General features: G+C 30.2%; 3 protein-coding genes across 4 annotated transcripts; all 3 read right to left on the reverse strand.

Annotated features, from left to right (window-relative positions):
- Positions 1 to 4998: 4998 nt before the first annotated feature.
- On the reverse strand, positions 4999 to 6357 carry LOC115713377 (uncharacterized). Its single transcript, XM_061105037.1, has 3 exons — positions 5830 to 6357; positions 5510 to 5741; positions 4999 to 5432 (listed from the first exon to the last, which is right to left on the reverse strand). Exons 1-3 carry the CDS (start codon positions 6355 to 6357, stop codon positions 4999 to 5001), a joined length of 1194 nt encoding a protein of 397 aa, XP_060961020.1.
- Positions 6358 to 6519: 162 nt separating this feature from the next.
- LOC133031518 (L10-interacting MYB domain-containing protein-like) lies at positions 6520 to 7490 on the reverse strand. Its single transcript, XM_061105038.1, has 2 exons — positions 7161 to 7490; positions 6520 to 7062 (listed from the first exon to the last, which is right to left on the reverse strand). Exons 1-2 carry the CDS (start codon positions 7488 to 7490, stop codon positions 6520 to 6522), a joined length of 873 nt encoding a protein of 290 aa, XP_060961021.1.
- Positions 7491 to 16680: 9190 nt separating this feature from the next.
- Positions 16681 to 27939, reverse strand: LOC115722917 (large ribosomal subunit protein uL6). 2 transcript variants are annotated; one of them, XM_061104263.1, is made up of 4 exons: positions 27470 to 27939; positions 27069 to 27191; positions 26755 to 26854; positions 16681 to 17065 (listed from the first exon to the last, which is right to left on the reverse strand). In XM_061104263.1, exons 1-3 carry the CDS (start codon positions 27842 to 27844, stop codon positions 26768 to 26770), a joined length of 585 nt encoding a protein of 194 aa, XP_060960246.1. In that variant the 5' UTR covers positions 27845 to 27939; the 3' UTR covers positions 16681 to 17065; positions 26755 to 26767. The 2 variants fall into 2 exon arrangements, with proteins under 2 accessions (XP_060960246.1, XP_030508152.1); XM_030652292.2 differs by lacking the exon at positions 16681 to 17065 and adding an exon at positions 22249 to 22576 and having other exon boundaries at positions 27470 to 27938.
- Positions 27940 to 27966: the final 27 nt, after the last annotated feature.

The raw sequence follows: 27966 nt of genomic DNA on the forward strand, positions 1-27966 counted from the left end.
ATTTTCTGGAGCCTGCGTCTGTTCAACGAGTTTTCTAACAATATTTGTTATTAAAAATTTTATCAACTTTATTTATGATATTTTCTTTGGTTTCTCATATTTTAAACTTTATTTACTTTTTAACTCCGTACATTTTTGTATTATTTATTTTATGTCATATAAAAATATACTTAAATTTTTTATCTTATATTTATGAAAAATTCCCTTAATGGAATTAAGATTGCGTTTGGTTGGAGTAATTAATAGAATGGAAAGAAGAAAAATTTCATTCTATTTATTAAGTTGTATTTTAAAAATATGGAAATATCATTTCAATAAAAATGATTATTTATTTTGAAGTAAAAGAAAAAATTATTAAGAAAAAAAAGTACTTTAAGAGAGCAAAGGAATAATCAATAAGTAATAATATTTATTAGGGTTAATAATATGGTTTAACATCAGGTGAGTTGATCGAGTTTTGGGTTCGCAGGTTTTGAGTTCAAAAAATTATACCCAAACTCAACCCATGAAATAATTTCGGGTTCGCTGGTTTCGGGCTCACACGTCCATGGCTTCGGGTTGGCTGGATTAACGAATTGACCCGATCAACTCGTTAATTTTTTTTCTTGTTTTTTTTTTTAAGAAAAAAAACTCAAATTTTATGTAATTTTTTCTGTACATTAAATTAAGCATATAAATTTGCATAATATTTAGTTTTATAATTTTATGCACAATAATATTATTTTCTAAACAAAAAAGATACATAAAAATCAATATTATTCAATGATAAAGCTTGTGATAAATTGACATTAATATGTGGTTGTTTTGTTTGTCATTGTATATGTTTTCTTTATATGTATTGACCAAAAAATCAAGCAACTGTTTTGGTCTTAAATTGAATGATAGAATGTTAGAGATAATGGTTGAATTGAGTTGTTTTTCAATCTTAGTTATAAAAGTTATATAATGATAATTAGAGTTTGTTAAAATTATTATATATCTCTTTCTATTTTCTTTTTTAGAAATTGTGTTCAGTATTTAATACACTTTCATACAAGATTTTAATTCAACTATAAGTCATATATCATGAATAGTCATAAATCGCTTGTCCTCTTCATTTTCTCTATTTTAAACATAATGTGATCCTTATTACATGCGGTTTATTTCAATTTTATCAAGTGATTTCTTTTATAGAATGAATTATATAGATCTTATTTTAATTGTGTACATATAGTATTAATGTCTCACACATATATTAATGTGGGACTTTCTCACATTGATAGCATCTTTACCTAAATTGATTGAATTTTTACTCTATTAAACAAATTAATAAATTCTTATTTAATATAGTTTGTTTTCGAAGAAAATCAAGTAGCAACCTATTATTTTACTGTTGAGCATGAATTTCCAAATTATTGAAATTATTAGATTTTAAGGACTTCTGTTCATTTTTACTAATGGAATCCTAACATAGATGGAAGTTCAGGGGACATAGTTAGGTTCATGTCAAAGTTCAGAAGATGCAATTTAATATATATCAAAGTTTATGAGATATAATTCGATACATATCAAAGTTTAGAAAGTAAAAATCTTAATTAGTCGAAATAAAGTGTTGCGTATTTTGAATTCTAAGTGTGATCACCTAAATATTTTTATAAAAAGAGGTCTTTGGTGCTCATTTGAGTGATATCAAGTTTTCTATCAAGAAATCACTTTGTTAGAAAACCTAAAAGGCTTAATAATTCTCAAAGCTATTTCCATGAGAGTTCCCTTAGTGCGTAGAGATAGGGAAAATAAACTTTTGGACAAAGGTGTAATACATTATTTAAGTCATAGTAATACACTTAAAGTTGTGAGTGAGTGTATACATATATTTATATATATCTTCTTCTACCTTTCTTAACTATCTAAAGTGTATATATAATATATATTATATATTATAACATTTATTTAATTTCTTTATTAATTTTTGTTTATATTGTAATATTTTAATTTTCTTAAGATCTCCAATAAAAACTACATTATATATAGATTTTTAAAGTATTATTAGCGATAAGTGAAAGAAATATATTTAGAAAAAAAAACAAAGTGAAGAAATATTTAGTGTCAAACAACCTATTATAAATCCCAATATATATTTCTTTGAGAGAAAATGAAAATTATTTTCTTTATCTTACTTTACATCTTTTTGTGCTATTTTATTAATTAACATCAAACATTTATACTCGATTAAGGGTACATTTTTTTTCATCTCATTACAAAGAATACAGGATTAGTCTTTTTTTATGGCTATGTCTTAAACGATTTAAGGTTTTGATTGATGATTTATGTTCAATTTTTGTTTGTTTTTGTAAAATAATCTGTTAATAATCTCAGGTGGAATAAATAAATCTGAGAAGGAATCAGTCGTTATATATTAATAGAATCGCATTAAAGGGAGCGGGGAGAAAATCGGACACCTTTGTGTGAGCTTCATTTGTGGAGATTAATCGTGTTCTTAGTAGGAATTCTTTACCCCCTTTTTACTCATCCATTGGTACGGATAATTTGATTTAATGAAGTTGAACTTTATTAAAAAAAAAATGAATTCACATCAAGAACAATCAAAAGATTATATTATATCAATCAATTCTAATTAAAATGTCCATAATAATAATTATGATCATCGAAGCATCTAAATACTAAATTACAAAAGAAACAAAAAAATGTTAACAATATTTTGAATAATACAAATTTGGACAAGGTAGTAGTGTTGGTGTGTTGATAACAGTATTAATTTTCAGCAGCAACAACAACGTTGACAGTAGGCATCGAGTAGCGACATAAAGCGCATAAATGATTAATTTTTAGCCAAGAAACAATGCAATTCTTGTGAAAAAGATGAGAACATGGCATTTCTACGATTTTCCAATCTTCAAACAACAAATTTTCTTGGCAAATGGTGCAATTATTGTCGGTACCTACAGAGACTAATAAATTATCATCATCCTCATTCAATTTTTTAAGTTTTTTTTATGGATTTTTGTGTTGCAGGAACATTTGGAATAGCATCAAGTGCCTCCCTAAAAGTAATATCAATAATATTTGATTCTTGTTATTGTTGAAGACAACGACAACAATAAAAACATCAATACACATTTAGAAGCCGCAAAGGGAGGATTGTTGAGATTATTGATGAGCCTAGTTACTATTTCGGTTGCAAAAGAAGTTATTACTATTGAATTTGTCACACTGATTTTGAGTAGAATAGCTCTTGTAAAGTTGAAATGATCAGAAAAATAAAAAGTACAATTAAATACTGTTGTTTCACATACACTTAGAATAATGTGTCAGGAAGATAACAATGCATGGCAAAATTTTAGTTGAAAATTTAAGAACTCTTTGTTTAGTTGGGTATAAAAGTTTTGTGCTGAAAGATTATTTGGCAAAGCTAGACTAATAGTCATGTTATCCATCATTTCTATGTTTATGATCAAAAATTAATGTATACATGCTATTTATTTCAATTTTATCAAGTAGTTTCTTTTATAGTATGAATCATATCGATCTTATTTAAATTGTGTACATATAGTATTAATGTCTCACACATATATCAATGTGGGACTTTCTCACATTGATAACATTTTTACTAAAATTGATTGGGTTTTTATTTTATTAAACAAATTAATAAATTCTTATTTAATATAGTTTGTTCTCGAAGAAAATCAAGAAGCAGCCTATTATTTCACTGTTAAGCATGATCTCTTTTGAACTATTAAAATTGCTAGATTTAAAGACTTCTGTCTACTTTTATTAATAGAATCTTAACATGAATGAAAGTTCAGGGAACAGAATTAAGTTAATGTCAAAGTTCAAGAGATACGATTTGATACATATTCAAATTTAGGAGACACAACTTAATACATATTAAAGTTCAAAGAGTAAAAATTTTAATTAGCCTAAATTTATACAGGCCAAAGTGAGAAGAGGATAGTATAAATGGAGTGGAATAGAGAAGAGAGCATTAAAGCAAAAAAGAAGTTCATAGCAAATGACATAATGGGTGTAAAGAAATTTGCATTAAAGCTCTATATCGACCCCACTCTTGAAGTTGAAGGTATCTCAAAATTGATATCAACAACTGAGGTTAATTATTTATCTTTTTTTTTGTCAAACTCAATCCTAATTAAATTTTGTTTCCATGTATACATATCATTTAATTTAGGGTATTTTACAATTTTGTATACATTATTTTAATTAATTACAAAATATGTGCAAAAAAAAAACTCATTATTATTTTCTCATACATTTTTATATATAACTAAAAAAAAATTTTCAATTTTTTTATATTATATATATGGTAATAATTATTAATTATTATATATATGTAATATTAACTATATTTATTTTTATGTTTACAATTATAATAAACATACCAATAATATAAAATATTTTATATATGTGTTTATTTTATTTTTTATTAATTAAACATACTAATTTAATAAACAAAATAATAATATTCACATAGGTTTATTATATCACTCTATGTGTGTTATGTTTATTTTCTAGTAATTTTTTAAATAATAAATAATATATATATAAAAAAAAAATTATTTATCTTTATCTTTTTCTTTGTTTATTGTGTCATGTTTATTTTTTCTAATTAAATAATTTTTTGAGTTTATAAAGGGCTTGTTTGGCATAACTTATACTTTTACTTTTATACACTAGAAGAAGAGAAGTAAAAGTTTAAGCTTTTCATTTAGTGTTTGGATTTCAATTTCAAAAGAACTTCTTTTCTATTTGAAGAGCTTTTATAAGTGTTTGGTAGTAGAATATAAAAGCTCTTACAAATAATATATTTATATATATCAAATTTAATAATAATAATAATAATATAATTTCTTTTACTTGTTTTTTAAAAAATAATCTTAAAAAATAAAATAAAAATATATAAACAAAACCAATCTTTAATTTATTACATAATTATCATTTAAAACAATTATTACATAATTTCAAAAATAACACTAATACTCATGTTTATCTCAGCATGAGTTCCGCTGCAATTTTATCACGGACAACTCCCATTTCACTCTCATCTCTTGCTAAGTTGATATTTTGTACATCATCGTCTACAAAATCATTATTTGCTGCATCATAAGACGGAAAGTCCATCTCATTAATAGTCTCCCTCCTAATAAAATTATGTAAAGCCATTGAAGCAGTAACGATAGCTACTTGTTTATCATATCCATAACTTGGCATTCGATGCAAAATTTGCCAACGTGCTTTCCATACACCAAAACAACGCTCAATAACACTACGTAATGATGAATGAGCATGGTTAAATACTTCTTTATAGCCACTAGGTTGACTACCTTGTTGAAATTGAGGAAGATGATATCTTTGCCCTTTATATGGAGCTAAATAACCTTTCATATTTGAATACCCTGCATCAACTAAATAATACTTACCTGCAATAAAATAAATAAAAAATTATTAAATTAAGTTTCAGATCATATTCACATAATTGATAGTGATTACAACATACCATTGGGTGGTTTAGGAAAATTTAGATTTGTATTTCTTAATGCTTCAAGAAATATACGAGTATCATGTGCTGTTCCTTCCCATCCTGCCCACACAAATGTGAACAACATATCAAATCCACATACAGCCATAATATTTTGCGTAGGACAACCCTTTCTTCCAATGTATGGAATTTGTTTATCTACGGGAAGTGAAACTCGAACATGTGTTCCATCTATAGCTCCAATACAATCCTATTATAACAATTTCAAAAAAAATAATAAATTTAAAGATTCATAGGTAGTAACATATATATATAAATAAATTGTGTATTCATATTACCTTAAAGTAGGGCCAATATCTTGAATTATTTCGTATATAATACGAGACTTCATCAAAATTTTCAGGTGGTTTGATTTCATCCAAAGCAAGCATACTCATTTTTTCCAATACATTTGTAAATTGTCTACTAACAGTTTCACCTGAATGTTGAAAATGCTCTTGAATCATTCTATTACCTGCTCCATGTCCTAAAATCATCATAAACATACCAACCGACTCTTCTAGTCTCAACCCTTTACTGGACTTTAACCCATAACTTCTCAATCTATCACATAGTTTACAAAAAACATGTTTTTCCATTCGAAACATCTCATGACAATGTCGATCATTTCCATTAAGTATTTCCATCATAAATTTCCAACCAGTGTGAGGTGAATTTCTACATGGCTCCTTAACCAAAAAGTTATTATGGTAATATACTGATGTTCTTGTAACGATAATGACTAGCTCATCAATTTCCATTTCTTCAGTTATAGCTTGTTGTATACATTCTTCATTTATCTCCTCTGTATCTGAATCACTATCCATTCTGCTATAGAATAAATATGTAAATATATAATTCAAATATTTTTGAAATAAAACAAATAATATTATTCAAGAAATCAAATAAACCAAATTGTTTAAGAAATAAAATAAAATAAACTAAACAAACCACAATATTCAAACAAGTAAAAAGAAATAACATCTAATTTAGAAGTTCAAATCCTGTTCTTTCAGCCATTCAATTTGATATTTAGGCTCCTTCAAAGCAACAAAAATTTCCCTATTTGCTTTCTTCATGAATAAATTAGTACCAACTTTGAATAGAGGGCTCATTGGTTCACAACCTGGAAGTGTAGCTAATTTATCCATCACTTCTTGAACACTACATCCAGGAGGATCGGTACGTATGTATGAGCTCCTATTTTTTATTGCCTCACAAATTTCATCAAGTTGTTTGGACAACTTTGCTGTTGTAGAATTATTTCTTTTTCCCTTCTTAAATTGCTTCTTATTTGGGTCAAGTAAATTCTTCTCTTTTCTTATTTGTTGACACACTCTCTCATGGTTACTTTCCTCTGAATTCTCATCGATCTCTATATCATTATGATCCTCTGTGTATAAAGGAGGAAGTGAACCAGAAGTTGGTGCCCAAGCTCTAGCCCCTGTAGCGGTAACATCTCTAAACAACTCATCCAGCTTGAAAGAATGTTCTAAACCTCTCACTCGAAATTTAGCAGCATCAGGATACTTCTGTTGATTGATTTATTAATCAGAAAACAAAATAATATGATTGTTATATATATATAAAAAAAAAATTATAATTATAAGAGGTATGTATAAAAACCTACTTGTAACTTTTCCTCCCACCATTCATTAGGAGCATCAACTGTTTGCCTTTGCATGTCCCAACCAAGTCCAGTCTCTCCTCTAAGTAATGAATCCCACAACTGCCACTCCTTCTTAACATTATCCCAATGATTTTTCATTTGTTTTCGATCATAATTTCTACCCGTCTTTAAATTAAATTTTTCAATAAAATTTTTCCAACCTAATTTGCTTAAATGTGATCTATTTCTATTGCCAGCTCTCACTTGTTCTACAGCTAAATCAATCCATTTCTCATGTGTTATTGAATCCCAAACTGCTTTTGATTTTCCTTGTGTTACCTCAGTTTCCATTCTATTTAAAATAATATGAGAAGTATAAACAAACACACAAAATAATACTATATATTATTCTATTCAAAATGGCAGCAATGACACAATAATGATTAGGGGTGTTCAATAAAATTTACAAACCGCCCAACCCGAATAAACCGCCCAAACCAAACCGAATAAACCGATAAAAAATACAACCCGAAATAATACAATAAAAATCCAAACCGCCCAATGAATATATTGGGTGGTTTACAAATTATTCTAAACCACCCAATTAACCCGAATAAACCGAATTAAACCGATTTATATATTTTTTTTTATAAAAGTTATATATTATATCACATAAATTACATTTATTAGTTAAACTATTTTGTATTTAAAGTTTAAACATTTTAGTGTTTAACTTAAACTTAGACTTTATAGTTAATAGTTTTTATTGTATTTGGATATTGAAGTTAAAGTTTAAAATCTCTACCATATTTTATTACTTTTTTTATTCAATTATTTTATGTTTACTCAATTATATTTATCTTATATTAAGGTTTTTAAAATTAATTTAAACTATAGTATTTTTTAACTTGAAATATAAATAATATATTTTTATTTTTTAAAAAATCTAATTATTTGAATAGTAGAAACTAACAATAATAATTATAAAAAAAAAGTGAAGAACGGTTTGGACGGGTTAACCCGACCAAACCGACGAAATCATTGGGCGGGTTGAACTTTCTCTAATTTTTGATTGGGCGGGTTATGGTTAAATATTTGCAACCCGATATTTATATTGGGTTGATAAAAATATGCTATAACCCGACTAAACCGACCGACGTACACCCCTAATAATGATTATTAATGATCAATCATTTAGAAGAAAAAAAATTTACAATACAATGAATGTAAAATATTAAACAAACAGGGTAACAATTTAAAAAAATATATATAAATATAAAATACCTCAATAATAGAGAGATTTTCATCATCATTGTTGAATAACATGTATATAAAACTTTTATCTCAATCACATTATTTTATGTACATAGCTCAATTAAATTTTATGTATAATTATCATTATGAAAGAAATGTAAGAAATTTTATCATTATGAAAGAAATATTTGAAAATTGGATTCTATGTATATAAGCTTGTTAAATTATAGTGTATATGTATTAATTTGATTACATAGTTAATTAATATAAAAAATGTATTTTATTATTTTTATTTTTTAATTTTTTTTTTAAATTAACGTTTATAATGTTGGATTTGCAAGAGAGTGTTGGTTTGTTACATTAATTAACAAACCATGAGATTATATTGTTTTTTTTAAAAAAAAAAAAAATCTAACGTAACAAGAAAGAAAAAAAGAATAAAAAAATTAAAAAATCAATTATTTTCTTACTCACTCTTTAGAAAATTTTCCAAAAAATATCTTCTCTTTTTTTTTGAAAAAAAAAATCTAATAATTAATAAAAAATGTAAGAAAAATAACTAAAGAAAAGAAAAAAAAATTGATTGTTTGTTGTAATCAAGCCTAAAAGAATTTTTTGTTTTTTATTAATATAAACAAGTTGTAAAAAGCATATATAATTTTCTGCATATATAATTTTTAAGGTAATTTTTTTGTATATTTACAACTTTAAAATTTTCTGCATATATAATTTTCTTGGGATAATTTTCTACATATATAATACTAGCAACATTCTCTTTGCCAATTAAAAAGTAAGGGAAAGAATGATAGATGGAATTGGAATGCATTAACTCTTATTTTTGTTTTTTTTTAAAAAAAAAAACAGACTCAATATCATTCACGCATCATTCAGAATGCAGAAAAAAAATATCAAATTGCAAAAAGTAAATTAATATATTCATGTCATATGTCTAATCGATTAACGAGAATAGAAAAATGAAGGAATACTTACCTTTAATTGTGTTGACAAAGCAATAACTCTATTTTTTTTTCTTTCTTCAATAAAAATGGCTGCTGTGATTTTTTTGACTGAAGACTATTAGGTTTTCATTATGAGAAGAATATGCAATAATTTGCCGTAATATAACAATCAAGGTGATTTAATTATTTTTTTTTAGAAAAAAAGGGTAAATTAGGTATTATAAAAGATTCATTAAACTAAAAAAAATAGCTTCCCTTATTTTTTTAAAAGTCCTTCCTAAAAAAGCTGGTGAGTCATTGCTTCTCTAAAAAGCTCTTTTAAATCAAAAAAGCTCTTCTCATATTTTATCCAAACATATTTAAAAGTAGCTTTGAGACTTCAAAAACTCTTCTAAAGCCATGCCAAACATGCCCAAAGTTATGTTTGTTTATTTATTTTTTGATGTAAGAATTATATTTCAATAGAAAATTCCTTCACTAACTCATTAAAAAATAATCAATATATAGAAACAATAGAAAAAAAAAATATACCTATTTTAGTATAGTATAAATTGGCTATGTCTATTTTTATGTTTACAATTATAATAAACATACTAATAATATAAAATACTTCGTATATATATGTTTATTTTGTTTTCTATCTGTTAAACATACTAATTTAATAAACAAAATAATAATATTCACATATGTTTATTATATCACTCTATATGTCATGTTTATTTTAAGTAATTTTAAGTATTGATTGATATTTATATACATTAGTGTTTATAATTTTAATATTTTATTTTATTAAAAAAATTCTTATTAAATTATTCATACTAAAATAGATAATAAACATTTATCTTTTAATAAAAAAATATTTAATTTGTTTATTTTTATAAAACTGTTTAATTAATTTTACGAAATTATTTATTTTGAGTTTTAATAAACATATTATATCATTTAATGATTAAAATGTATGGTTTCATGTAATAAGTTTTCAAAATGTATAAGTTTTTAAAATAATTTTTTTTTACACATTTTTTGTAATTATGTTGTTTTTTTGTACATTTATGAAAAAGGCCCTTCAATTTAATGAGATCATGTCAACTAAGAGAAGATTAAGAGTAAGTTTACTTCTCTGTTAATACTAAGTACTGTCCCACAAGTTAGTGAGCTAAACTTGAAACTTATAAATCTTAATATGCTATGTAAATCACTTTAACATGACTAAATTAAACTTATACTATTTGATTGTGTATTATCTTTATGTAGATGAGATTTCCTGCTTGATTTGCATGTTTTGATCAAAAGTTGATTTTTCTCGAGAGATGACTTTGATTTTGGCTTTGACTTAAATTTTCGAGTTATCTTTTGACTTTGAGCTTTTGAAATCCACTTTTGGATAGGATCTTGAATTTTTAATCTCTTGATGAAACTTTTGCTCTTATAAAGTATGAAATAGTTGATATACTTATTGAATCTATTTCTTTGATTATGTTTGACTTTTCCGAGCAAATATTAATACTTTGTGAATTTCTAGCAAAATGATCAAAAATTGATTAGTAACAAATATTAATCAAAACTTATTTATCATCAAAATAAGTGAGTAATTGACTTTTTGTCAACACAATATAGAGAACTTTCTCTAATGCTTCATCCAAATAAGAACAACTAAATATGAGCTGATGATGCTTTCAAGTTTATTTTAGATGCATAAAATTTTCGTTATCAAATAAATTAAGAGTAGAGATGTAATATCCAATTTAAAATAGTATTTAATTTTTTTTTTTGTTTGGATATTAATTGTGCGAGGATAATTATCTCATTTATTTGTGTTGTTAGTGAGTTGATATTATTGCTTAGAGTAGTTGTACCAATTTTATAAAGAAAGTTAAAGTTGTATTAACTACGAAAGTAAAATATTATGATATTTTCATAAGTAAGTAATGTTTAATTCAAGCCCGATATGAAAGTCCATTACGTTTTTATAATATATTTATTAGATTTAATTAATTGTATATATAAGTGGTATTAAATAATATTATTATTTGATTAATGTTAGAAAAATCGTAAGTTTAGAGAAATTCGCAGGTTTAGAAACTGTTTTACTAAAATGACCATATCTGGAGTTTTATAACTCCGATTGAGGTGATTCCAGTGGCGTTGAAAAGATAATTTAAAGATCTATAAATTTTGTAGAAATAGCTATATCAGAATTCGTAATTTTTCTAAGTCAAAACTAAGCCCTAAAGTTACGAGATTGAGAGCTTACAATTTAAATTTAAAAGTTAGATATTTGTTTATTTAATAATTTATCATATTATTATTGTTATTATATTAATATTATTATTATTGATAAAACTAAACGAGTCAGATAGTATAGATTTCAACCCTAAAATTATATCGTTCTATTCTTCCCACCTGAGCAAGACTAACCCTAAAATTTTCAAGTCATCTTTCCATTACATCCTTAGCCAAATCTGTACCACTCTTCACTCTCATCTTTGATCACCATCATCTTATGTCTATCGATCCAGCAGCTTGATGTATTTGAGGTAAGAAACTCTACATTTACTTATTTATTGATCACAATAGGAGAATATTCGTAGGTCTCCTTTTTCTTATTTTTCAGAATGAAACATGTCTCAGTAAAATTGCCATATCTCTTTAAATACTCATCGGATTCTCGCAATCTTGGTGTCTATAGAAAGCTTATTGAATTTCCCATAATTCTTATGAAGAAAAGTTTTACTGAATCGAAATTTATCTATGTCAAAAATAACTATTTCTATGCTGTTTGTTGTAAATCGTTTTTCATATTTTCTATATAAGTTGTCTCAGTAAAATTCAAATATCTCCCTGAATAATGATCCGATTCTAGCGATCTTAGTACCGTTGAAAAGATAATTCAATTTTCTAAATGTTTTATGAAGAAACCATTCGCTAATTATTGATTATTCTAAGTCAAAATTATTGTTTTATTGCTGTAGTTCGAAATCCATTTGTTTCAGGATTTCTAGAAAACTGTTTCGGTATAATACCTATATCTCTTACGTTATAACTCCGATTTTAAAGATTTTAGTGTCATTAAAAAGGGAATTCGATTTTCTAAAACTTTTATGAAGATAGTATTCTCTGATTTGGAATATTTCAGTATCAAAACTTTGGATTTCCGATGTCTACTGTGATTCGTTACTCCATATTCCTTCTCAGAAATAGTTTCAGTAAAACTATCATAACTCCCTCAGTTTTAATTCATTTTTAGTGATCTTTATATCATTGGAAAGATAATTGAATTTCCTATAATTTTTATGAAGGAAACTTTTACTGAATTCGTGTAGTTATTGGTCAAAAATAGTATTCTTTCTGCTGTACTGTAAGAGTGTGAATTTTAATGTTAGGGCCTTGACCCATGTGTTATTATAGGTATTAGTGACGAGATAACAAGTTTAAGCAGCGGGATTTGAGGTAAGGAAATTAGATAGTTTTATATGTGTTTATCTGCATAAATTTGGATTCTTTGTGTACTGAAATATGAGTTATGATTTGTTATTATAAGTCTATATATGGTACTGAGAATGTGTGGTATGGACACAATGTTCGTAAATTGATATATAAATTATGGTTGTTATGACTTGTATAATGTTGTATGTTGTATGATGTGTATTGTATGTTGTATGGTGTATGGTGTATGGTGTATGGTGTATGGTGTATGTTATATGTTGTATGCTAACGTCTCAGGTAAAGTGAGGGACCATGGTGGGGTATGATACGGGATAAGGCCGTTGAATGTAGAGATACCCTACCCTACATTTTACTGAGTCGTGTATGAGATTGTTATGGTGGGTATGATACAGTGATGTTACTGTTGAATATAGAGATACCCTATCCTATAACAATAGTAGGGCTGCATAGGCCCAAGTTATTATATGGGCAGATTAGGCCCAGGATATTGTAGGGCCAAGCTAGGCCCGGATTATGTAAGTAATGGCATTATTATTTATAGTATTGATATGATTATGTTATGAATGTGATACTGAGTTATGATCTCTGTATATATGTATGGTGTGAACAATTTTTATGGATCTATATGATAAAGGTTTCTATGTATACAGTTATTTGGTTATGGTTATAAAATAAAGTGTATGATATTGCTAAAACTTAATAAATACAGTAATGGTATGTGTGATATTATATGGTATTTTATGATAAGCATTTCCTTACTGAGCTTTTAGCTCACCCTCTTACTTTCCCCCTACAGGTATTAGACAGGGAAGTATGTATAGTGAGTGTGGTCGGGCCTGTACGTATACTGTGAGTGGCTACGGACGGGCAAACGATCTAGAACGCCGGTGGTGCCTGTTTTATTTTTAGCAGTTGAAAAATCTAAACACAATGAAAATGTATTATTTTAAAATTATTTACTTATCGTATTTTGTTTTACAAATGAAGGATCCTTCTCTTTTGCATTTTGATTTCTAAAATCCATTGTGGTATTTAAAGGATTTTTTTTTTCTTTTCAAATTATGCATTTAAAATGGTATTTTTGTAAAGTAAGGCAAATATCGGGGTGTCACAGTTGGTATCAGAGCCGATCGTTCGTTAGCCCGAAGGATACTCACGGTATACATACAGAAGACTGAAAAAGATCCCTCTCACTATTATGTAAGTGTTAGTTTTAATTTTCCTGTTATTGCCATTAATAGTCTTATATGTGATACATATAATTAGAGCCTCATTTGAGGTGGTGCTTAGAGACACCAATAGTACCATCTATCTCTTATGATTGATTACACTTTTTAGGAAGAAGATGAATATGTTTATATTTCTTCATTGTCTTGAATTGAACTAGGAAGGACCGTGTTCCTTTCTTGAAAATTTAGAATAAATTATATTAGGAGTTCATAAGACTTTATTTGATAAATAGAATATTACTAGTTAAGCTTGACAACATTAAGTTTAGATATGTACATAGAATCTTCTCTTCCAATAATTGAACTCTTTTGTTTATATTAAATCAACCTTTCTTGTAAGAGCTCACACATGAAACTAGAAGAGCAGTTAGAATCAATGTGAAAGGAACGACCAGTAGAGGTGGGGGCTAAGGATGTGTGTTCCGCTGACCCACAAATGGTTGATGTTCCAGATCGAACCCAATAGTAGTTAAGGCTAACGATCTAATAGAGGCATTAGAAGGAATGTGAGCATGACTAAGACGATTTGTTGAAGAGTTTTCACAGGCTCGGCGCAATAGATCACCAACACTAGTAGTGGAACTTGAAGCACATAATGAAATGTACCAATAGCCAACTAAGTATCGATGCATAGAATTGCACCTGTCTACAAATGGTTAAGGATGAAGTCTCTACACCTAGTTATGAAAGGAAGTCCAACCTATAGGGAGTAGGGAATGATTTAAGATAGTGGATGCTATACTAGACTAGATATGGTATTTATGAAACTCACTTATTAAGAAAGATGAAAGAATAGACCTATAAGGAGCAAGTACTATCTTGATGGATATTCTATGGATACACAGCCCTAAGTTAGATGGTAAGAAGTATGAATATTGTATATGAAGACTTTAGAGAAAAGTCTATTATACAAATTAGTCCAAAGAGGACTATGCCATCACGTAGAAAGGAGTGTAGCACACTGAACAGATTCTAGAATAAGAAGTTAGAAAGAGACCTGATATAATTTTTTTTAAAGTAATGACTTATGAAGGTATCTTGAACACCAAGAGATAAGTAGAGCATCAACAAATATTAGATTACCGAAGAAAAATTGTAAGCTTCAAACTCAAGGTCAGCTACTTTGTGAGGAGACAATAAAGTAAAATGCGCATGGTTTCGATAAAGACAATTTCAAAGGAGGAAGAAAAAGAAGATTTAGACACGACTAACAATTTGGGTACAACATGAATGAGAGTCAACACAGAGGACAACTATACAGAACAATTCAAACTGGACAACTTAGAGATCATTGATACATCTTTGTAAAGGATGAAAAAATAAACAACTATAGAAAGTAGATCATAAATTCAAGACTTGAGGAAGAAGGGAAATTAATATTCAAGGGTGACATCCCTAGATTCTAAATACCCATCGATACAACAACGGTGTAGATCATAACTCAAGGAGAAGAGGTTAGGAAAGCCTCACTCAAAGGCAAGAGACAAGTGAGACACAACTAGGACTAATGTGATACATCTACAAGAATTTCATGGAACGACAAGGACCATACGAGTTTTTGTGAAGTGTTGGGATTATGAAATGATCAAGCAACATAAAAGGCACAGAGTATGCAAATGATACTACAATCCACTCATGATTTGCTTTCTGGACAATAGTATGAGTATGTTTAAGTGAATAGAAGCAAATAAAAAAAAAACTTACAAAAGTGTTAATGTTGGTCAAGAGAGGTGGCATTTCTATGCTATATAGTGTTAAAGGAAAGAATGACATCAGATCTGCCAAAAGTTAAAGTTGCCAAGAGCTAAGAATTCAGACAACTATTTGAAACTTTCTCGACCCAGAGGGCTAGTAATGGAGCAATATCCTAGAGGAACATACTAAGATGGAATAAGACAATACCCATTGTTTGGAAAATAACTAAAGTTTATCTAATTGGAAGTGAGGAACTTATAAGGAAAGAGAAATGGATGTATATGATTGCATTCATATATGGAATGAAGATGCTTAAGTGAAGTATGGACTTATTTTTTTAGGGTAGTTTAGGAAGTACGAGTCAAAGAGCCCTGGCTAAATAATTATAAAAAGTGAGTCTCTAGTAGCAAATCAGATACAAGTGGGGTGTAGGAGGTATAGTAACGATGAACAGAGTAAGGTCTGTTCGGCATGATTTGCCAATTATGTATATAGTATCCTTACCCCGACAACTTGGTTGATTGATATATTATGAGATTACATGATTAACCTATGGTTAAATAGTAAATGATAAATAAATAATTGGGCTACCTAACCTATGTTAGGGTTGAACTCGTTTTAAAGGGTTATTAATGCACTTACGATATTTTAGCATATATGATCTTACTTAACTAAAAGTAGATGGTCTGTACTCGAATGTAAGTTGGTTTTAGATTTTGGAGGTCTTAACAGTGCAATTAAGAAGTTGGGATTTATTTTGTGAGCTATAGAGGTCTACAATATGTAAGACATAAATATGGTTAGAAAAATATATGGTATCATAAATATGAAAGTGATGTTATACCCAGAAGGTTAGTATAATAGAAGAAACGATCATTGAACACAATTACACAAATCTATCAGCATTGCAGATTTAGACTTCATAACTATTGATTAATGGTGAAAAATGCACAATTATTTGTCTTAAAGTTTAAAATAAATTAAGTTTAAATTAATATTTTTATAGAATCAATGAAATATATTTGTTTATTGAAAATATTTAATTTGAATTTAATTTGTTGTTATTTTATAGGAACTAAAAATTATTGTGGCATTTTGCTGAAAAAGAAAGAAAGAAAGAAAAGAATTGGAAAGAAGCCCAAAAAAAAAAAGAGCAGCTCAGGCCCAAGCATTTCTCCCTCCAGCAGCCCAATCAGCGTTTCCTTTTCCTCTTCAACAGGCGACGACGTGGCAGCGACCCATTGGTTATGGCAGATCCTTTTTCTCCTTCTCTCCTTTCTCTTCAGCCCACGTGGGCTTCTGCTGCTGTCCAACTCCACCACGCCAAAGCCATGCTTCAAACCTGCATGAAAAATCAATCCAACCCACATAACCACAAAACATTTCACTGCTATATCAAATCATCAACAATCAACAAGTTAATAATATATAATAATAATGATAACGTGTTAAACAATATCATTATTATTATTATTATTATTATTATTATTATTATTATTATTATTATTATTTCTTTTGTAACCCAAAACTATTAGTATTTTGCATTTTAGTTCATTTTGAGACTCTATAAATAGGAGCTCATTTCTATTGTTGGTGTGTAATTTTTAGTGTAGAAAAACTATAGCAAAATTCTCTCATCTTTTCTTCTCATCTTTTCTCTTTAGAAATTTTATGAGAATGATTAGCATAATGGCCTAATCTTCCTTGGAAGGTTAGGGATGATTCCATATGCAAAGTGAGGTTATTTTGTATCTTTGATTCACATGTAATATTTATTTGAGTAATGCAAGTTTTTATTTCACTTTTATTTTCTTGTTCTTCATCCATCTATACTACTATATATGCTATTATATACTAAATATATATATAGACTTAGTCATGCTCTTTCTATATATTTTTATTTAGTGATTGTAGTAATAGTAGTATTTATCTTGTTCTATCTTTTATGTTCATTTTTATTTACTTTTTATTAAACATATAGGTTTAGTCATGCTCTTCCTATGTGCTTAAAAATTAAGAAAAGTAATATTAATGTTCATTTCCTTCACTATCACCACCATCTCTATTTCTATTTTCTTTGTCATTATTTTTACTAAAGATATATAGGATTAGTCATGCTCTTTCTATGTGTTTCCATTTAGTAAAAATAATATTTATGTTTTGTTTTATGTTTAATCTTTTATTGCATTATTGCTTGATGTATAATGTCATTTCTAGGTTCTACATAAGATTAAATCATTTCTTTTATTTTCAAGAACTTGTATACTCAAAATATAATGAACTTTAATGTTGTATGACTAGTGTCAACTTTGTGAATCAAAGGTACAAAATAGCTAAACAAGCATATGGATGATTCTTAAAGCCTTTCTCTCTTTTACTATTGATTATACATTTATTTGCTTTCTTTTAATATTTATTATCAAATTAAAAATCACAAAATCATTGGTTACTATTATCACTTATTATTAACCTTTTGTTTTTATTTTTCTACTAACGCTTTTGTCCATAATCACCTCCCTGTGGAATCGACCGCCCGATCTATACTACAACCACCGCTAGTGGAAGTCACATTTGGGCGTTAAACAACTATAGCAATGTAACACCACCTGATGAAATGTGGAGGAAAGTAGGACAAATGGCTGATACTATTGGAAGGATTCCTCTTTGGATAATAGGTACTGTAACTGGTGTTCTGGTGATCGGTTTACTCGGTATTTTCTTTTATGGTTCATATTCTGGATTAGGTTCATCCCTTAGTTAATATTTAGTTAATAAATGATAAAATGAAATATAGATGCTTATGGGCGATATCTAATGAAACTGTCGCTGAAATTGAGATCTCATTCAAAGAGAAGGATACCAAATATCTGGAGTTTCCTTTTGTATATTATATGGATGATCCGATCCGCGAGGACCATGATTGGGAATTGTTTGATCGTCTTTCTCCGAGGAAGAGGCGAAACATAATCAACTTGAGTTCGACATAGCTATTTGAAATCTTAATGAAAGACTGAATTTGTTATCTCATGTTTGCCTAGCAGAAAAAAAAAGTTAATGGGAAAAACTAGATAATCTCATAATCAAGTCAACTTGATTGAAAGGAGTAATGGAGGACCAAGCAGCATAGGAGAGATTAGCGAAGAAAATACAATAGAGTGATACAAGAAAGAGACTACAAAAGAAACCAACATCAGTTACCTAGGAAAATGGGAAGGCGTGACAAGTGCAATGAATACATGGATAAATGATATCAAGAAGTGAATGTGAGACAAAAAAAAAAAAAAAAGGTCAAAATGGATCATTAAAATATTTATATATAGAAGACCTTTTTCTTAGAGCTTACATGTTTATTTCCAAGTGTCATGGAACAAGTGTCTATCGATGAGTGAGTAACATCTATGAAATTGAAAGAATGACAGTGTATAATGTATTGTATAATGTGTTCTCAAGTGACATGTAAGGATGTTCATTTAGAGAATAAATAGTTTTACTCTTAATGGCATGTAAGGATGCTCATGGAAGAATAAATAGTTTCACTCTTAATGTCATGTAAGGATGGTCATAAGAGAAGAATTTTTTATTATAATATTACGAGCATGCTATTGCAAAACTTATGTATTTAAAGCATGTATATGTAATTTATTATGATAGAGTATGTTTTGATATTTAAGTAATGTATAGAGAAATAATAATGCTTAATTAATAAGTTATTTGTATTATATGTTTTATGGATTGATCGACAAGATATAGGTTAAATGCATATTTGTTGGCTCCATATAGTAGATAAGGAGGTTATCCGGTAAGTGGTGAAAGATATGAAGACTCAACACCCCAAGTGTTGGTAAGTTAAATTTCGAGGACGAAATTTCTTTTAAGGAGGGTAGAATGTAATATCCAATTTAAAATAGTATTTAATTTTTTTTTTTGTTTGGATATTAATTGTGCGAGGATAATTATCTCATTTATTTGTGTTGTTAGTGAGTTGATATTATTGCTTAGAGTAGTTGTACCAATTTTATAAAGAAAGTTAAAGTTATATTAACTACGAAAGTAAAATATTATGATATTTTCATAAGTAAGTAATGTTTAATTCAAGCCCGATATGAAAGTCCATTACGTTTTTATAATATATTTATTAGATTTAATTAATTGTATATATAAGTGGTATTAAATAATATTATTATTTGATTAATGTTAGAAAAATCGTAAGTTTAGAGAAATTCGCAGGTTTAGAAACTGTTTTACTAAAATGACCATATCTGGAGTTTTATAACTCCGATTGAGGTGATTCCAGTGGCGTTGAAAAGATAATTTAAAGATCTATAAATTTTGTAGAAATAGCTATATCAGAATTCGTAATTTTTCTAAGTCAAAACTAAGCCCTAAAGTTACGAGATTGAGAGCTTACAATTTAAATTTAAAAGTTAGATATTTATTTATTTAATAATTTATCATATTATTATTGTTATTATATTAATATTATTATTATTGATAAAACTAAACGAGTCAGATAGTATAGATTTCAACCCTAAAATTATATCGTTCTATTCTTCCCACCTGAGCAAGACTAACCCTAAAATTTTCAAGTCATCTTTCCATTACATCCTTAGCCAAATCTGTACCACTCTTCACTCTCATCTTTGATCACCATCATCTTATGTCTATCGATCCGGCGACTTGATGTATTTGAGGTAAGAAACTCTACATTTACTTATTTATTGATCACAATAGGAGAATATTCGTAGGTCTCCTTTTTCTTATTTTTCAGAATGAAACATGTCTCAGTAAAATTGCCATATCTCTTTAAATACTCATCGGATTCTCGCAATCTTGGTGTCTATAGAAAGCTTATTGAATTTCCCATAATTCTTATGAAGAAAAGTTTTACTGAATCGAAATTTATCTATGTCAAAAATAACTATTTCTATGCTGTTTGTTGTAAATCGTTTTTCATATTTTCTATATAAGTTGTCTCAGTAAAATTCAAATATCTCCCTGAATAATGATCCGATTCTAGCGATCTTAGTACCGTTGAAAAGATAATTTAATTTTCTAAATGTTTTATGAAGAAACCATTCACTAATTATTGATTATTCTAAGTCAAAATTATTGTTTTATTCTTTGTAGTTCGAAATCCATTTGTTTCAGTGGATTTCTAGAAAACTCGTTTCGGTATAATACCTATATCTCTTACGTTATAACTCCGATTTTAAAGATTTTAGTGTCATTAAAAAGGGAATTCGATTTTCTAAAACTTTTATGAAGATAGTATTCTCTGATTTGGAATATTTCGATATCAAAACTTTGGATTTCCGATGTCTACCGTGATTCGTTACTCCATATTCCTTCTCGTAAATAGTTTCGTAAAACTATCATAACTCCCTCGCCTTTAATCCATTTTTAGTGATCTTTATATCATTGGAAGGATAATTGAATTTCCTATAATTTTTATGAAGGAAACTTTTACTGAATTCGTGTAGTTATTGGTCAAAAATAGTATTCTTTCTGTCGTACCGTAAGAGTGTGAATTTTAATGTTAGGGCCTTGACCCATGTGTTATTATAGGTATTAATGACGAGATAACAAGTTTAAGCAGCGGGATTTGAGGTAAGGAAATTAGATAGTTTTATATGTGTTTATCTGCATAAATTTGGATTCTTTGTGTACTGAAATATGAGTTATGATTTGTTATTATAAGTCTATATATGGTACTGAGAATGTGTGGTATGGACACAATGTTCGTAAATTGATATATAAATTATGGTTGTTATGACTTGTATAATGTTGTATGTTGTATGATGTGTATTGTATGTTGTATGGTGTATGGTGTATGGTGTATGGTGTATGTTGTATGTTATATGTTGTATGCTAACGTCTCAGGTAAAGTGAGGGACCATGGTGGGGTATGATACGGGATAAGGCCGTTGAATGTAGAGATACCCTACCCTACATTTTACTGAGTCGTGTATGAGATTGTTATGGTGGGTATGATACAGTGATGTTACTGTTGAATATAGAGATACCCTATCCTATAACAATAGTAGGGCTGCATAGGCCCAAGTTATTATATGGGCAGATTAGGCCCAGGATATTGTAGGGCCAAGCTAGGCCCGGATTATGTAAGTAATGGCATTATTATTTATAGTATTGATATGATTATGTTATGAATGTGATACTGAGTTATGATCTCTGTATATATGTATGGTGTGAACAATTTTTATGGATCTATATGATAAAGGTTTCTATGTATACAGTTATTTGGTTATGGTTATAAAATAAAGTGTATGATATTGCTAAAACTTAATAAATACAGTAATGGTATGTGTGATATTATATGGTATTTTATGATAAGCATTTCCTTACTGAGCTTTTAGCTCACCCTCTTACTTTCCCCCTACAGGTATTAGACAGGGAAGTATGTATAGTGAGCAGGGTCAGTTCTGGTACGTATACTGTGAGTGGCTACGGACGGGCAAACGATCTAGAACGCCGGTGGTGCCTGTTTTATTTTAAGCAGTTGAAAAATCTAAACACAATGAAAATGTATTATTTTAAAATTATTTACTTATCGTATTTTGTTTTACAAATGAAGGATCCTTCTCTTTTGCATTTTGATTTCTAAAATCCATTGTGGTATTTAAAGGATTTTTTTTTTTCTTTTCAAATTATGCATTTAAAATGGTATTTTTGTAAAGTAAGGCAAATATCGGGGTGTCACAAGAGAGATGCTTATGACAAAGAGAGAAATAATGCAAAAATGAGTAGTCATCATCAAAATGTTCCTAGCTAGTAATAAAATAGTCTTCATCATCATAATCGGCAGCGGCAGGAATAACTACAAAGCCAAAGCCACCTGAAAACACAAATGAAGGTCATGAAGATCATCAACATAGTTGCTTCTCTGATCATCATCATCGTCATCATTAAGTTTTGGATAGTTTCATCGGTGCAAGATGGAAAATGAGTTTTTTAGATTGTCTAGCTAAACAAATTGTTCATCTATCAGTTAATTCATGTAAATTCACATTGGTCATCCAGGGAACATGGATTAAGGACTCTTGAAATTTTGGATAACAAACTTGTTATAAAATCTAACAATGGTCCAAGTTCACTAATAAATAATTAAATAGGACCAAGCACTTATAGAAGACAATAGGTGGAGATTTGTAATATTGTTTAGTCTACCAAATGTAGAGTTATTTAAAATGTCATGATTAGGGGTTAGGGACTGGTGTCCTGTCAGTTAATTTAGTTGCTGAGCTGAGCTAGATCGAAGGCTTTATATAGGTTTCCACCCTAATTCATTTGGCACAATCTTGTAAGACACTTTCATATCAATAAACCTAAAGGTGTAATTATTCTAAGGCTCAATAGTCATTGTTTTGTTTGTTGTGGTTGAGTGAAAGAGAGATCAGCTGAGTTGAGAGAGACTTCACATAACAACATTAGAGATCATTTGAGTTGTGAGAGAATTTGCATAAAAACATAGGTGAATGAAATTAAATGGTGTTTAATTGGTTTTGGTAGGTTAACTTATTTTGATTGATACACTCAATTATTTTAGTTTTGTGATTGTCACCTACAATTTGATTGGAATGAAATGGAATGATTGTGTTATAACTTCTTGTCTTGTGTGAAAGAAAATCATATGTTTTTTTGAGAAACACTAAAAGGTACTCATGGTGCCTAGCATCCTTGTGATGTGTAATATCATTATTAGTGCAATTCAATACAAAATCTCACATATTTTACTTTAATAAAAATTATAAAGAATTGCTAACCAATTTTAAGACCATAGCAATGCTCATGATATTTTGTATAATGTAAAGGGTTCCATAATAATTTTGACATAAAATAGGGGTGAATGTGAAAGTAAATAACTTGATAAGAATGGAAAGAATAACTTATGACTTATTAGGGTTTCATTCATTTGATCAGATTGAGAGAGGAGAGGAGCCGCTGTTTCCTTCTCAGTTTCTCTATTCTGTCATCGGAGAGAGACTGAGGAAAGTAAAATGAAGACTATTCTGTCATCAGAGACAATGGGCATACCCGAGGGAGTCGAGATCAGGGTTCACGCCAAGGTCATCAAGGTTGAAGGCATTTCTTGGTGACTTTCTGATAGGCCTTAGTTATTAAATAAGGGGTATAAGGGTAATTGTAATCGGGTAATAGTACTATATATGAGTGAATACTGAAGGAAAAAAGGGTGTGAAGAATTTGGTTTTAGTTAGTAACTTTGGGAGAGAACCAGGCTCTCGAAATCCTGGGTTTTAATGAAAGGCATTCTGCCATTTTATCCAAAAACTATCGTTCTTTCTCTATTTTCTGCAATTTATTAATCTTGATAGGAAAATTCCTATCAAATGGTATCAGAGCACAAGTCCATGGGACCTGAGAAGGACACTAATATGGAGCTACTGGGTGTAAGAATGGAAGTCTTACGCTCAGAAATTCAGAAGGAGATTTCAGACGTTAGATCTCAGTTGGAAAAAGAGGTTTCGAAAACACGAGCTGAAATTCAGCGCGTGCCAGAGATAATGATGGCTCAGTTAACCCGTTTCTTTGCAGCAGGAAAAGAGATGGTGGAGATAGTCCCCGCCAGCAACAAAATTTGTCCTCGATTCGTGCACGGGGATAGCTCTTTGTCCTCAACTCCGACGGAACCAGAGGTTCGATTTCCTCCATCGATGATGGCTACTGCCATCAAGGAGTTTCAGCCTCAATCAGTAAACAGGGACGGATCATCTTCCTCAATTACAATCGAACCGGAGATTCGATTTCTTCGATCGCCAATACCTCAAAGCCAGTGTCCTCCCCAACCTTCCCCACACCCGAATCCATACCCCCACGCCCAATTCCCACCACTAGGAGGTAAGGAGACGTCACTTCTCAGAGGCGAACAACCCCGAACACGTCCATTCCAACACCAACTAGCAGAACCAAAGATAAGTTGTGAGCACACAGATAACAAATCCCGACAAGCTTGCAGACGTGAGGAGGAGATGGTGCAGCTTGAGGGTGAACCACCACCGAAATTGATGGTGGTAGATTGGCAAGAGATGGAGCGACTTCGAGCTGAGCATAAATCGTTTGGGAATGTGTCGTGCTATACTCGGGTGAGCCATATGGACTATAGCCCCATTTTTGTTTCTGATTCGAGTTCCAATCGATGCGCACCTGAGCCTCATCGACGCACACCGGAGTCGGAGAGGGAAGAGACATGTGAATCGGTACAGGAGAAGAACTTGAACTGCGAAGGAGAAGATGGAGATGAAGATGATGTCGGACAACATGGCAACAAACAACATGTTAATCATCTCGAGTCTCCAACAAAAATGGGGGAAGTTAAAGTGTCGAATCACAATTCTCAATTAATGATCATCTCTAGAAAAACAGTAAAGAATATATCCAGAATTCAGCGATCCATTCTAAAGAACGAAGCTTGCAAAGTCGGAGATGCACGAGCGGCCACGACATCGCCAAAGAAGAAGCATTCTTGGAAACAATGCCGGAGAAGAAAGAGACGCAGGAAGGGCTCCTTTCACGTGCTTTGGCTAGGGCTTTTCTCACTGTGTGGGATCCGGGCCTGGGCCAATCTAATTTTGAGATTTTACTTACTTCAATTTGGGCCCAAAGCATACTTTGTACAACTCCCCTAAGTAAAGAAAATAGCCCATTATTCAAGTGTTATGGGCCAATTATTTGGGGTCCACATCAAATGGAGGAATCCCAAATTTCTGAACGTTTGGAATTTGATGAACGACCTCTCTATCTCACGAGCTTCATACACCATGGACGGTCGGCAACGGAACCGCGGCTACCAAATTTTCCCAAGAAATGGTGCAAAGGATGGCAAGGGATGGTCTGTTGTGCCATGGGGAGGGTAAGAGTGGACCGACAAAATGGACTTTGTCTTCTCCACCCTATGGGATTTTCTCATAGAGAGACACGTGACGTTGAAAGAGTTGTACTATGGGAAATGGTAGAGTCCAAGCAGAACAAAACAAGTATACTGAAGCTTGATGAACAGTCAGAAAGTTTAATGGGAGATAAAAGACGAGCGTGGGAGGAGCAGTTCGAACTCATCAGCTCCATTTCTAACATTGGATTGATCATACTCTGTGTAGTTCCTGCTCGCCTGTTTTATTGTTCAAGTTTGGTAATACAACTGGGAGTATCTGCTTGGTTGCGCGAACCCCGAGATACCAATTTGAAGCCTATCTTCCTTGCTGCCATATTTCAACAGTCACATGTTCATCCTACCAAAGGAAGGAATATGACTTTGCTCAATTGGTTCTTCGAGCGAGGTCGACTTATTGAAAGGACGGTCCTAAGCTTGAACAATTGGCATTTATTGGCTTGGTTCTTTGACAGAGGAAGAGTAAAGTCTGAGACTACACTCAGAGTTGATCTTCTTCACCTTGAGGACAAGGTGAATTTTAGGCGGCCGGTATTGATAGGCCTTAGTTATTAAATAAGGGGTATAAGGGTAATTGTAATCGGGTAATAGTACTATATATGAGTGAATACTGAAGGAAAAAAGGGTGTGAAGAATTTGGTTTTAGTTAGTAACTTTGGGAGAGAACCAGGCTCTCGAAATCCTGGGTTTTAATGAAAGGCATTCTGCCATTTTATCCAAAAACTATCGTTCTTTCTCTATTTTCTGCAATTTATTAATCTTGATAGGAAAATTCCTATCACTTTCTCAAACATAAATTTAAATTCTAAGAAGAATTTAAAATGAAGACACAAAAGCAAGGATTGTAAGAACATTTTAGTAACCGTTCTCATACAATACTAAATTCAATAAATAGAGGCATATGAAGAAGAAGAGAAAAACCAAGTAAAAGTTGTCAAATAAATGCAAAGAGAAAGGAGCATATTTTTTTTCACCAACAAGATCTTTGTATTTAATTTTCTTAATTCAAAACTGCTATGTTGTTCAATTCCATTCTCCAAAACAGGCTTTTTAGACATAATAAACTCAACAATAAGAAGAAAAAACTACAAAAAATGTGTCTATCACACCTTTTCTTACTCTTCATTCCTCCACTTGGATACATCCCTTCTCGCTAACATAGATACCATCGAGAAACTTACGAATATCTTTGTTCTTGACATGGCATTTCTGTACCCAAAAAGAAAAAAGAAAAACCATCTTGAAATCTTAGAAAATGACTGCTAGCAATTTAAGGTTAGCAAAATTTCACTTCTTCATTTCATGTGTGTCCAATACATAGGCAAGCCAATTATTAAAAGGCATAATAAACATAACAAAACTGTTGTTAAGACAGTTATCAATGAAAAAAAGTATAAACATATGTAGAGGAAAAAGCATGGACCTGGTTTATGAGGGCAGCAGACCGAGACACAAGCTCAATATCGTTGCCATCCAAAACAAGTTCATCTTTAACTTTTTCAGACCTGACAATAGAAACTCCATCAAGCATGTCCACCTTTCTTACCTGATTGCATCCAAAACAAAAAAGCACATAATAATCATTATATACATATACATATATATAGTCCATAAATTTAGATAATCTGTAATGTGCAATGTTCCACCATGTCTAAGTTAAAACAATACAAAAGCAGAGCATATCAAATCAACTTCTCTATCCATTATTATTCACCAATGGTAGTAGCATTCAAATTCTATACACAGACAATAAAATGAGAGTACCTTTGAACTTGTACTAATAATAGATTATTGTAATTTGTAGATGAAAATGAAATGGAGTACCTTCTTCTCGCCCAAAAAGTTTCGAATCTCAATAGAGGTGCCGGTATTGGAGATAGAGGCATTGATGGGAAAATGGGCGTAGACGAATCGCATCTTGTAACGGTATCCCTTAGTGACGCCGGTGATGAGGTTATCGACGTGGCTGAGAGCCGTACGGATAGCGGCACTGGTCTTCCTGGTACCGAACCAAGATTCAATCTTGAGCTTACGAGTTCCGGTGGTGTGATCAGTGATGAGCTCGAAATCGAGGTTTAGATGCTTGAAATTGCGGACAAGCTTTCCCCGTGGGCCTTCAACCTCGATGACCTTGGCGTGAACCCTGATCTCCACTCCCTCCGGGATGTCCATCGTCTCCGATGAGAGAATAGTCTTCATTTTAGTTTTCCGATGACAGAATAGAGAAACTGAGAAAGAAACAGCGGCTACTCTGCTCTCCTCTCAGTCTCATCAAATGAAGGAAACCCTAATAAGTCATATCTTATTCTTTCCATTCTCAT

The sequence above is a fragment of the Cannabis sativa genome, chromosome 9 (assembly GCF_029168945.1).
Source record: "Cannabis sativa cultivar Pink pepper isolate KNU-18-1 chromosome 9, ASM2916894v1, whole genome shotgun sequence".
Classification (NCBI taxonomy): domain Eukaryota; kingdom Viridiplantae; phylum Streptophyta; class Magnoliopsida; order Rosales; family Cannabaceae; genus Cannabis; species Cannabis sativa.